The 14,142-nt window shown below is 28.8% G+C and overlaps 1 protein-coding gene across 2 annotated transcripts in view; it reads left to right on the plus strand.

Moving 5' to 3' along the window:
* The window catches only part of uif (sushi, von Willebrand factor type A, EGF and pentraxin domain-containing protein uif), a 382,421-nt gene that overhangs the window by 322,716 nt on the left and 45,563 nt on the right, over positions 1–14,142 (plus strand). For both annotated transcript variants that reach the window (XR_012756945.1, XM_075370063.1), the window contains exons 52-54: positions 487–699; positions 1,005–1,160; positions 5,564–5,684. Coding sequence is in view for 1 of the 2 variants with exons in the window: in XM_075370063.1 (XP_075226178.1) it covers positions 487–699; positions 1,005–1,160; positions 5,564–5,684 (490 nt within the window). In the remaining variant the exon portion in view is untranslated. The remainder of the gene's footprint in view (positions 1–486; positions 700–1,004; positions 1,161–5,563; positions 5,685–14,142) is intronic.

A 14,142-nucleotide genomic window follows, 5' to 3' on the forward strand; every position in this document is an offset into this window, starting at 1 on the left:
ACAAGATGCTCAAAACTAAAGGGGTTTTTTAACTGCTTTAAGAAGGGAATTATTTACATCATTTCCAATAGTAACTCTATTTAAAAAGAGCTGCATAATTAGCTGAAAAGATATTATAGAAGAATAATTTTCATGTACTAAGAGGGATAATAATAATTTTTATGTTTTTATAAAACCCTACATAATAATCATTATTCCAGCTACTAAAGGTACATTACTGCTGCAAATTACCTTGATGAATAGAAATAAATATGTAAGATTAGAAAAGATACAAAAATTGTTTGACAGATTGTAACAATGTCCTTTTTTATCATGATTAAATTTATATTACTTATGATTAAATATTTACATTTACATTTAAAATAATTTTCCTTGTTTCATAACAAGGAATTGGAATTTCATTTGAGGTTTACTTTTAATAATTATTTCTTATGTATTTATAAGATGTTAGATTTAATGACTAAATTAAAATGATTTTTTTCACAGCGGAATTTTGCCCTAGACTTATGGACCCTGTAGGAGGTACTCAGCAATGTAAAGATTGGGGTTCAGGTGGTCAATTTAAAGTTTGTGAAATTCACTGCAATCCTGGCTTAAAATTTTCACAACCAGTTCCAAAGTTTTACACGTGTGGTGCAGAGGGATTCTGGAGGCCTACTGATAACCCATCATTACCATTAGTTTACCCAGCTTGTTCTCGTAAGTACATTCAATTTGTTTAGTCAACTATTATTTATCTAGATGGTTAAATTAATTAATGTAAAATTATTATAATTTCATAAATTCATAGTCATATTATTTGATATTAGTTGTTTAGTTTTTAAAGTTTAGATTTTAAAGATGTATCAGTACTGTAATAAACTAGAATTAATAAAAATTCTGGTTATTTTAAAACTAAAATTTTTCTTCTTATAATTACACATATAATCTCTACTACGTTATACTGTTTCCTTATAAAAAGAAAATCATATGCAAACGTATTTTGTATAATTATTTTTTTTTAGCGGCCAAACCTGCTCAAAGAGTATTCAGAATTAATATGCTGTTCCCTACATCTGTTTTGTGTAATGAAGCAGGCCAAGGTGTGCTTAGACAAAAGGTTAGGTCAGCTGTTAATTCACTTAACCGAGACTGGAACTTCTGCTCATATTCTCTAGAAGGTATGCACTTTATTGTATTTTATATTATAATTTTCATACTGATTATATTTATAATAAGATTAATTTCAAATTTTCTGTAAAATTTTATTTTATAAAGCAGTAATAAGTACAAGGACAATGTTAAAAAGAGTTATGTTTAATAAAAAGGTGTATATAATACTAGCACTCCTGTCACAGCTTTGCCTATGCTGTTTGGTTACTTGAGCATTCTCTGTTGCAGTCAGGGGATGTTTAATCGGTCAAGAGACTCTACTTCCTGGACCGCTCTGTGTTCATTAAACTCATGATTGTGAGAATAATAATGATAAATAAATATTAAAGCCTGTTCATTTTATAAAATCTATCAGTGTATTGTAATTTCTTCAGAGCAACAGTTTGATCAGTACAGGACCCACTAATTGGTTCTTTAATTTCCCATAGTGGCTTCGCTCAAGAAAATACATAATCAGAATTATAAACATAAATTACCATCACAATGTTACCAAAATATTATAAAGATTGATTCAAAGCGATAGCATAAAATGACAAAATATTAAAAAAAAATTACATTTTTTACCCCTTAAAATTCAAAAAAACTTGAAAATGGTTTTTAGATATTTATTTGAAGAGTATTTGCAATCCCAAATCGAGTGAATATATCTCATACAGTATAGTCAAAAACAGGGAAAGTTTGCGATCTTTGTTAAACATTTTTTTACCTTCTTCATCCTTTCAAGGTCGAATTTAAAAAAATCTAGAAATTGGTTTTTGATATTGACATGATACACCAAAACTAAAGTTATCTTCATTTGTTACTGATAAATTTAAAAAAATAGTCAATTTCATTGTTACTTCATTTTAACTCTTTAAACTAGAAATTTAAAAAAAAGTTGTTTCACATGGTAAGAAGAAAATGTATACAAATTTTTATTTATCTTAAGTAGTTTTCACTGGGTATTGATTATAAATCAGTCACGTGTTGTTTTGTATGCATAGATAACCAACCAGCAAAATTTTTCAAATATTTTAATTTGTAAAGATCAGTACCCCCTTTGTTTTAAATAAGAAAATACATCATATAATTGCATTAACTAAAAAATGCTTTTTAGTTAATTTTATATGACATCAACTGGTACATAATTACTTTTGAATTCAGAAATTCACCAAAAGGAAAACTGTATTAAACATAATTTAACCCTCAGAAACCTCTTAATTAAATGTTGCTTTGGCTGTTGGTATTTTGTCCTTGTCTTCACTCCATTTCATATGTGTAATTGCATGACATATTGCAAGTGTTGTACCACCAGTTTTTTAGGGTTTTAATTTATAAATATAACATTACTTAGGAATAAAAATACAATAAACCATTGCCATCTGTTGTTGTCATCATTAGTAGACTAGTCTGATGCCAATTTTCTACATTTTATATTCTCAATTCCGTTTAATATATTTCATCCCTAGTCTTCCTATACTATTTTTATAATTTAGATGCAATCCATCATCATATTAACCAAACCTGATTATATTAAAAATTGCCATATAAATCTAGTTCATCTCTTTATAAGTTTCTTCACAGATTTCATTTCTGTCCTGTTTCTCAAGACCTCTTCTTTTTTTTTATTGATCCACCTACTTTTCAACAACCTCCTATAATACCTCATTTCAAATGCCTCTATTACTTTACTTTTTATGTTTCCTTTTGTGTTATGTAATTCACTACATTACATGTAAATATTTCAATAATTTTTTTTTTAATACTTATATCTAGTAGATTAACTTTTTTCTTATAAAACTCTCCTTGTTTGTGCCAATCTACTTTTCATATCTAGTTATAGCCAAGCAGTTATAGGAAAGTGCTTGCAAAGGAAAGTAGATGTACGGCTGTAAGTAGAGGTAAAAGCACCCAGCTAGAATGGCTGTGCTAAACTTTGTTTATCTTTTGCTAAATTATAAAATTTTCCTACTTCTTGTATACTATATTCTCTTACATAACCATTTAATTCCTAAATTCCATCACACTTAAGGTTCCTCATCCTCCTTTCCATCACACTTCATGCTAATGAATATGTACTGTTAGTACAGTATAATAATTCTTATATATCTCTATGACCAAAAACTGATTATTTAGTTAGGAAAACAATTAAGTAAGTAAACTAATGATAGATGTTTTACACCAGAATATATATTATTCCAGTTATAAACATAAGGTAGCCCTCTAGAAATAATTTCATTTTATTATTATTAGATATTTGTAATTTATCATAGTGATTAGTCTTATAAGTAATAGTACAGAATTAAAATTAGATTCACCAGAATGCATTAAGGTAAAGGCATTCAGGATTTACTAAGGATGAACATACTGTTGATTAAATTAAGAAATCTTGAAAAAACTGATTCTATTGGTTTATCTGAAGTAATGAACCTGATAAAATGATAATAATAGTAATAACAATGACAATGATGATGATGATGATGATGATGGTAATGAAAATAATAGTGAAACAAATTTGTGCAAGTTAAATTGCTGACAAGAATCCACAATAAGGTTCTTCTGTTTTTGAAGAGGCTTAGGTGTGATTGTTGAAATCCACCGGGTTGGTCTAGTGATGAACTCGTCATTGCAATTCAGCTGATTTCAAAGTCAAGAGTTCTAAGGTTCGAATCCTAGTAAAGGCAGTTACTTTTATATGGATTTAAACACTAGATTGTGGATATCGGTGTTCTTTGGTGGTTGGTAGTTCTCAGGAATGGTTAACCTGATATTGTACAAGACTACACTTCATTTACATTCACACATATCACCCTCATTCAACCTCTGAAGTAGTACCTTATGGTAGTTCCAGAGGCTAAACAGAAAAAGAGAGGCATAATTGTTATATAGAATGTTCAACTTAAAAGAGGCCCCATCACTCAGTAGTATAAAATTCATATATTGGTGTGAGATGGGTAAAATAATGCGGAAGATGTTGATACAACTGAAGTTAGAGTGTGAGCCTGTAAAATTACAGTACGTTCAATGACAAGGCTTGTACAGGCCTTTATTGCCTGTACAATTGAGTATTGCCAATCTGCAATGAGCATTGGCTTTTGCACAAGGTTGTGTGATCGTGTATTGCTGTTTGTTAAAATGTGGTTAATTGTTGAGGAACATGATACAAACTTATTTAGAGACAAAATCTCATGCTGTGTGTTGGTGAAAGTTCAGGGAGAAATTTGAAAAGGAAGCACCAGCAATAAGTCTATTCAGAAGTTAGTTAAAAAAATTTACTGAAGTAGGTTTGGTGTGAGATCAGAAACATACCTGACACTGGTCAGTTTTAATGATGCAAGACATACCAGACATTAAAACAGCAGTTACAAGATCTCCTCATAAAGATCTTTGTGGAAACTAAGCCGGGAAAAGAACATTTCATATGTTCAGACCACAGTGCAGTGAGGAGAATGCTGAAATGTTATCTGTATCGAATGCAGGCTATCATGAGGTAATTAATGCTGATTATGCCAAAAGGGTTCTTTACTTTCAATGGTTTAAGAATTCATTGGAGGCAACTGGCATCTTACATTAAGTATTTTTCACAGATGAAGCATGGTTTCAACTTGGTTTCTTTGTTAATAGTCAGAACTATTAGACCTGGGGTACTGAAAACCCACACATTTTCTTTGAATCTCCCTTACATTCATACGAAGTAGACGTATGGTATGCAGTTTTAAGGTGACAAACAATAGGACCCTTGTTTTTTGAAAAGACTGGATGCTGCCATCTACCAAGAAATTATCCAACAGTTCATAGCCTTACTACAAGAGGATGAGTGACTGCTGGTTGCAACAGGACAATGTCAGTTGCCATAACTACGTCACTTTACTATGGAGATGCTACAGGAATTTTGGTACAAGAATCATTTCTAAAAAATGTGATCACCATGATCCCCAGATCTGACTAGTTCAGACTTCTTTCTGTGGGATGACTTAAAAGAAATTGTTTATAGAAGCAATTCACACACCCTGTAGGAATTGAAACATTAAAGATGCTATCCAGGAAAGAGACAGGCTAATAAGAGTAGCCAGGAATAGGGTCAAATGTGTTGACAAGTGCATAGAAGTGAAAGAACATCATTCTTAACACCTTCTGTAAGTTATTATGTATTTGTTAATAAATTATTATTTATAAACTAAACTTAGTGATGAAGCCTCTTTTAAGTTGAACACTGTACATAGATAAATAATTTTATGTGAACAAAAGTTTGTTTCTAAAACAAGATTAGTGCATGAAATGAACACATGTGCAGTTGCAATCAAAATTGAATGTTGTTAATAACATAAAAATAAATTATATATATTTATATATATATATATATATATATATATATATATATATATTTTGTTTTGTTTAGACATTAATGTATTTTTATTTATTTTTATTAAAGGAAGTAGAGAATGCAAGGATTTGAATATTGATGTTAAATGTGATCATCGTAATTCCCGTCCAGTCAGAGATATTTCAAACAGTACAGCTTATTCTGTTGAGGTTGAAGTTCCAGTTAACAGGTAACAAAAGCTCAGTATTGAATTCTTTTGTTCTTACATACAGGAGTTTTCTTATTTTTTGAAATTTAATGGTAACTTTTTTCTTAAGAATGACTGTGTAGAGTGCAAGCATGATTTCATTGTTTCTTGTTTGTCACTGCATGAATCTGTATGAGTGCACTAAAATATTGTTCCAAGCATGAACATATTTTTATTATAATAAAATAGTTTGATAAAATTATTATGTGCATTGTTCTGAATGAATTAAATTTGTATTAAGCATTTAATTTTTATACAAGTAAAAATTATTTTACTTGTAAATTATTTTAAATTTCACTTGTAGAAAATCTAAGTCATGAATTCAATATGCTTAAACAGTAAAAGATTTACCACCTGAATTAGACAAAACAAAGTATGAAATGAATAAACTCAGTGTAGCACAAATATTCTACTTGAATTGACCATAGACTAAAGGGGATTCTAACCATTTCAAAATAAGCACTGTAAACTTCAACTCGAACAACAAAAACAATAAATAATATTTAAAAAACCTCTAAAAGAAGCACATTTCAATTCATAAGTAAATTGTTATTTGCATTTGTATTTTTCAAAACTTTGATCTGTGTTCATTTATTATTCTAGTATTATGTGCTTTGTTATTGTTATGTGTTTTCTATTATTTATTGTGTTTTGTATTACTTTCCCATCTAGCGCTATAGCTGTAAAAGGGAAAGTATTGTAATCAGTCCAATTTGGGCATATGCAGTTTACACCAGATTGACATTTTGACATCTAAACAACCCAAAAAACCAGATGAAAATTTTCTGGATGTTTGTATGTATGTGTGTGTGTTTGGTGTTTCAACCTTATATTTACAAAACTACTGGACCGATTTTGACCTTCACATTACTTCTGAATACAGAACATGATGCTATTAAATTTTCAACTTAAAAGGTCAAGAGGGTAAGGCTGTAGAGCAAGGTCACTCCCAGTATCTCAAGATTTTGCCTAATTAACATTTAATTTTTCTTAAGCACATTTGTTAAGAATTTAAAAAAATATAATTTTTTTTTTTAAATCATACCCTACCTCAAAAAATGCTCTCAACTAGTGGATAAGCAGGTATACTGTGTCACTAGTATCCCTTGTCACCACAAGGAGCACTAGTGTAGCACTGATGTACAGCTGTACAAAAATATTATATTTAAGTAAAATTATAAATTAAGCTGTGTGTGTGTAAGCTGTGCATCAGAAAAAAGCCACGTGCTGGGAAAGTCCTATAACTGTGCTGTCAGCTATTTTTTTTTTTTTATTTACATTTTATATTGCATTAGTAAATTAAGATATGGTTATTTATTGGGCATGAGTAGAAATGTATAAGTTCTTGATGATGCTATATAAAGAAAAACTTCAAAAATCTTATTAATTGGAGAAATTGATCTGAATTTAGTGAAATTTCAAATTAGAGAAGATAACCTATGAAGGTTTAAAAATGAAACAAATCGTGATTCAACTATAAGTTTTTAGATGTAACACTGGTAATGCAGTACTGATATACTATTTTATACTGAAATATTATTTTATACATAATGAAATATTGAAATTTTATACTTAATTTTTACTGATGAAGGGACCTTGTAAGACAGTAGCTGTAGTAAACTTTATCATGAAATTGTAGCTGATAAACAATGTGTGTGAGCCCTACTTTATTATGTGGATAAGCAAATATGTAATAAAACAATAAATAAAAAATGTTATTTACAATTTTTCCATAGAATATTTCTAATACTGAAACACTGAAGCAAAATTTGTATTATTAAAAAAAATAAATATTATAATATTACTCTTCTTTCAACTTTGTATAATTTTATTAATATTTAAGAAACAGCATGATTTAACAGATTTTAAAAACAAAATAGCATATACAAAAAAGAATATGGGGATTTAAATCTATTTAATATCTCTTAACTTTGACTTAGTAATGAATCACAAATAAAAAGAAGGAGTAACTCATGCAGTTAAAGTATTCAGCACTGTTCGTCATGTGACACACATCCAGCCACTAGGAGAGTTAGTCCCATACTTTAACCAGCATGTATGGAGTAATGGAAGTGACAGCTGCTACAATCCTATGTCTCACATTGGGTAGAACATTAGGTTACAGAAGCTTTTACATATAATCCTTTATAAAAAATCACATGGGATTAGATCAAGTGATCTTGGAAGCTATCACAAACAGCTCTGTTATTGGATCCATGCTAACTTATCCAGCAGTTGAAAAAATATCATTCAAACAATCCCATTCAGAGTTATGCCAGTGATGAGGCACACCATTTTGTTGCAAAATAAAAATCTCTGGACCATCTTGCAACTGAGGCAAGAGCCATGTATGTGGCATAATATCTAAATAAGCTATATCTGTTATGCTTTCTTCAGTGAAAAAATACAGCCTTCCAACCATTCCACACTATCATCATTGGCATTGCTAATTCACAGCTGGCCTTCCTGACAGATTTTTTAGGACTATACAAGCAAGACTCCCTGAGACATTCAACTTTTTTTTCCAGATATTCATGGTCACCTGTATTTTTCCCTTTACAGAAACATATAATCATTTTAAATTGATTATACCACTGATGAATGTTATTGCCACTAGAGGATCAGAATTAAACTTTCTATAGAACACAAGTTGAACTCTTAACTACACATTCATAGTTAGGAAACTACAAAACATAGAAGGCTTTCTGTTAAGGAGTTGCTATCTCTAATAGTGGTACTGTCAGATGGAAAAACAGGGAATCAATCTACAGCCATGCATGCAACTAAAACTGTCATTTTTGCTCTTTGATTTTACCCTTAAATCAACACCCAAGAGGTATAATAAATGAAAACCCTGATTTTGTTTTTATACCCATCACTATAGTGATGGTGAACACTGCATTTTAACACATTTAGATTAATGTTTTGTTATGATGATGTATCTTATGTATCCTTCCTTTATTATCCCTATTATTCATTTAATTTTTTATTTACATTTTTAAATAGTGAATGCTATTAAAATAAACTAGTGCTTGTTTATTTAATAATTATTTTTGACCAGAAAATTTTGGAACTTGTAAATAAAATTATTTCTGTTTTATCACTACAAACTCCACAGAATATTTTCTATATCTGAAAAGCAATTATAATGATCTTGAAATAAATACAATATGAATGTTCAAATTATTCTAGAAGGTAAAGTGCATTAGATACAATTTGTGTATCTGAGAATTATTTCTTAGCTGTCATAATGTGGGATGACAAATAACTATGTAGGGACTTATGTAAAATTTGTGCAATTTATGGTTATTGTAATAAATGTCACATTATTTCTGTTGAAAGAAATGTTGATTTACATCAAATTTATAAAAATATAACTTCACAGTGTTAGTAACATTATCAGTATTCTCTCATGAAGCATAATTAACTTTGATTTGAAATACTACTCTTATGTTAACAGTAAACATTTTTCTGGTGATATTTATTCTCATGATCGTATCTTAAACTATTAACGAACTGATATATTTTTAAATTTTCAGGGTCATAATGATGCACCCATATTTCATCCACTTCCTATATTAAAAATGAAGTCATCTTTTTTATGATATCTCAGAAGCTGTTCACAACATTCCCTTCAGTGTTGTTTGTTCTTTTCTGTGAGTTTGCGTGACACCCACTATAAGCAGATTTCATGTTAGCCTAGTTTTGCAATAATGTGTCCTTCTCATTCTATTGATATACCTACCTGGGTGACAATGCATTACTGTGTGTGTGATGCAACGGTAATTTTAAATCAGTTCATTTACCTCCTTTTGGTGCTTCTCATCAATCGCAGTTCGTTGATTAACTGTTTCATGACCATAAACGGCTTTTAGGTAGATGATGATGAATGTGTTCACTTTCTCCACTGTTAAAAATTCAATCACTCGCATGTGATTTTAGACATATTGACATAGCAGACGTACTCAGCTCCATAACAATAATGGCTAACAAAAAATGAGAGGACATGGCTAAGTGGTAAGGGAATGAAACTACAAGATGGCAGCACCTTTCATAAATTTTGTTCTTCAGTTACATTCCAGTGTGCACTGGTTCGAATAACTGCCTAAGTGAATCATCCATTATTCAGAACTTATGCTGCTGGATCATTAATATCTTTAAATAAAGTCCTTGTTAGTTTGATCAATATATATTTTATTTATATTTAATTTATAACACATTTAGATACATTTTCACTTATTTAGATATTATATCATTAGTAAATTATCTCACATTGTTAAGTTTAAAATGGTGTACACATACAATATTAATGTTTAAAGAGTATTATAATTAATTAATGTATTTATATTTAGTGTAACATTTTAAGTTATACCCTTTATTGATTGATTTAGACTAACAATACTATTAGAAAGAAAAAAGATATAATATAAAAGAGCTGTTGAACTCAGCTAAAATAACAAATTTATATGCTTTACATAAGTAAGAAGAAAAGAGTTAGATAGTTTATTTACCATTAATAAGGAGGACATGAAACTGAACATGCACTACATTTCAGCTGCTATTGTAATTTACAAATCATTTTTAGCATTTACGGTTATACATAAAATTGAATATATTATGACAGTTTTATTTCTTAATAATCTCTTTCGTTTACCTACATTTTTACATTTTTTAAAATAAAACTATAGTTAACAAAAAAAAAAAAAAAACTTTTTTTGATGACATTTTAAAATAGTATGCTAATCTTTCTCTCACCAAAAATTTGTTGTAATACTTCAAATATGCTGGCTGCGTTAAGTCTTTTTTTATGTTCTTTCAGTTGAAAGAAAAATTGATAACTCATGTTCAGTCAAATACAATACTAGCTGTGCAGTTTTCTAATCGACAAATGAGAATTTAATATTGAAACTAAGCTAAGAATATGCAATTTTATTGTGCAAGATATAAAATTAAACTAGCTCTGGGTAACTATGAAAGATGATTGTTATTGGCTGAAATGAGGTTTATGTAGATGTTACCACAGAAAACAAGATATGATAAGTTCAGAACATATCAACTGGAAATTAAAAGCATGAGCTTCTGATTCATACTTTAGGGAAAGGGGCATTCGGATGGTTTGGTTATTTGATTAAAATGGTTTACAGAAGAAGAAAAGGATGATGAGTGATGCTAGATGAAGTGATGAATTCAGTTAAGAGTTAAGAGGAAAATTGCATTGTTATGATTCTAAAGCAAGATATTAAAAAAGCAGTTGTAAGTTGGAAGATATAATTTAAGAAATAGCTTTAGAACTCGGTGCCCAATTATATAAGAGAAAAGTAAATAAAGTGCTTGAAATTTTTCTCTTTCAGAGTACTGGTTCTGTCATTTTTATCACTTAAAGGAATCCACTTGTAACTTCAATAAAATGGATATTTATTTTCATACTTGAAGTGACAGCCAAACTTAAATAAAATAAACAGTTCAAGTTATTAGTTCTAATGTTGACAGAGAATAATGTATTTGAAAATATATAGTTACGCAATGGAGTTGTTCAGAAAACTAGCCAGTATAATATACTGACTGAATTCAAACAGTTTATTCACACCAATATGTGAAAGCACTAACAGAAAACAGTATGCATTTTACATTGATGTTAAAAAATAAACTACTTAGCTAAAATAATACATCTTTATTTTGATTTTGATAAAAAGTTGTACATAAAACAAGCATCAAATTGAAAGCAGGTTTAACCAGTGTTCTTTTCATTTTGTTCTATATAATTTACGGTTTGTATGCTAGTTCCTTTTTATGAATTTATTCAATATATTATTGCTACTTTCACTAATAATCAAACTGAATAAATTCCAGAAACAAAATAATATGAAAAATGATAGTCTTTATTTACTTATCAGGTTGGCCAGTTTAAAACTTTTTTTTTCTTATGCAAAGTTTAATTTGTCCAATTCATACCATATTTTTTAGTCAGTGCTTCACGTTTACTTATCATAAAAGTTAAGACTCACTGTAATTGGAAGGGTAAATGCTGTTTTGTTCTGTACTATTATAATTATCCTAAGAGGCAATATTCCTTCTGCAAATATCAACTATTATCCATTGTTTTAGTATGTTTTATTTTCAATGATATTGGTAGTTAAGAAATTGAAAACGAAGAAATAAAAAATGATAAAGGGAGGTTCATTAATGAAAATGATAATATAAGAGAGTTACAGAATGTTTTGAAATTATATCAACTTTTACTTGTCCGATATTTATTACCTTTTAATAAGCTTGAAATAATTATCTAATTTTCTATGACTACTACTTGCTTTTAATTTTTATTTGGGTACATGTTAGCATTAATATGGGGAATATCATAAAATTGAGGATAATTATTTAACATTACGTTAAAGCAATATTAACATTATTAAATTAGTGTATTTACCTTTGTGTTTTTTTAAAAATTATTTTCTTTTAATAAATTTTTGTTAATGATAGAAGCTTTTCTCTACTGAAATTATGTTGTTCTGTTCTATATTTCATAGTCCATTCCCAAAATTTTCCCCTGTAAATCATTTGATAACTTGATTAGATGATTGTAAGTAATTACAGGCTTTTATCAGCATGTTACTTTTTAACCCTAAATAATTCCTAATAATAAAATTAAAAGTTTAGCCTGAAGCAAATTAATAAACTATTTGAGTTTAATTATATGCTAACTGAATGAATTTTTGTACATTGTATTCAGTGTAAGATATATCCTGTTACAAACATACAGCTCCCGTCAAACACTGCCATGAATGATATAAAATAGAAAAAGGCAATACACTGTTGAAGAATTTGAAATAACTTTTTATGAAATTATTTATTAAAGCACTGAAGAATTATTTAATATTAAATAATATTTTTAAGTTTAAAATTTCACCTGATGTCTTGCAAAAATAATTATTATGTAATTAACAAGAAAATTGTAATTATTAGTAATTAAAAGTAAGCCAAAAAGGAATCTTGATTTAATTATATGACTTTCAAAGGCATTTCAAGACCCCTGCGACTTGTATTGTGCTCTTCAACACATTGGTTTGAAGCACTCTTGAAAATTGCTTGGTGATATGGAGTAGGGAACAAAATTGTACAATCAATAAAATAAAATCTGTGCAGAATAATTTTCTACACTGGCTTCATCATAAGTTCAAACTCTACAATTATAATGATGATTCTCAGCAACATTTCCATCTGCTGTTGCTGTCAGCTAGACGAGATTTTTTCGATGTTCAGTTCTAATATAATCACATTCACAGTCTTAGCCTGTTCCCTGTTCCCTTCTCTTTGAGACTTCCTCTAAAATATTGTTATGATAGGTACTTCTTTGTTCCTGTGTACTCTTCTATTTATCCATTTTCTAGATCTTCCATTACTGATTCTCAGTAATCAAGTGAGTTGATTTTTTCTTCTTTCACCAAGACTTCAAATGTACATTTAAGTTCATGTTTTACTCTTAATTTTAGACTCTGTTTGTTTTGTTGTCTGAAGTTTTTTTAGGTTTGGAGTCTGGCGCATTTTGTTTGTCAAACCATTCCGCAGCAACAGTAAAAAAAAATTAAATTATATGTATAAATATTTATTAAATTATATGTATAAATATTTAAATATTTTGTGAATTTTCTTTCTTAATTATCTTTCTTTTAAGTCTTACAGTATACCATGGCTCTTGCTGTTCTTCTGTGCTGTTTCCCCTCTATACTTGTCCTCTAGCTGCCTGGTATCTTCATCCCTAAGGCAAGGTATTGGTTACTGTAAGAGCTGGAGGAGGTGACAAAAACAAAAAAATTATTGTTATAGCTCTGATTAGTTTTTATGATAAATAAATATCCTAATAAGAAAACATCAGGTAAAGACTTGCCAAAACACAGCATAAGAATGTAACATTCTTGGCAGTTTTTTTAGTTTAACAGCAATTTGTTTACAACAGGCTAGCTCTTATATTTAAATTTAATCACATTATTGTTTATTATAACAAAATAGTTAATTTTATCTTTATTCAATTAAATCTTTTCAATTTTTAACATGAATTAATGTATATGAAATATAACAAGCACTTGACTAATTGCTGAACTAATTAGTCTTTATAAGTTATTAAGAAACATTTTTTTTACACGAAGCTATTGCTAATTTTTAGTTTATTAAAAGGAGCTATTATCAATTCTCTTATAATGATGGAGTACCCAGTTAACACATTTATCTCAACAGTAAAAGAATTTTATAATTGTTCCAAATCCTCTGCTTACTTCTTTTTGCTTTGCGTATTTTCTTTTTCTAAATTTATATGAATTAATCAACAAAATATAAATCATTTTTGTCGATGAATTTGTTATTTTAAGTAGAATATAAAATGAATTCTTGATCATAATACATATATTTTTAATTTCATTGCACTTTTCAGCAAAATTCACACAAATTT

Source organism: Lycorma delicatula, chromosome 1 (assembly GCF_047948215.1).
Source record: "Lycorma delicatula isolate Av1 chromosome 1, ASM4794821v1, whole genome shotgun sequence".
NCBI classification, from domain to species: Eukaryota; Metazoa; Arthropoda; class Insecta; order Hemiptera; family Fulgoridae; genus Lycorma; species Lycorma delicatula.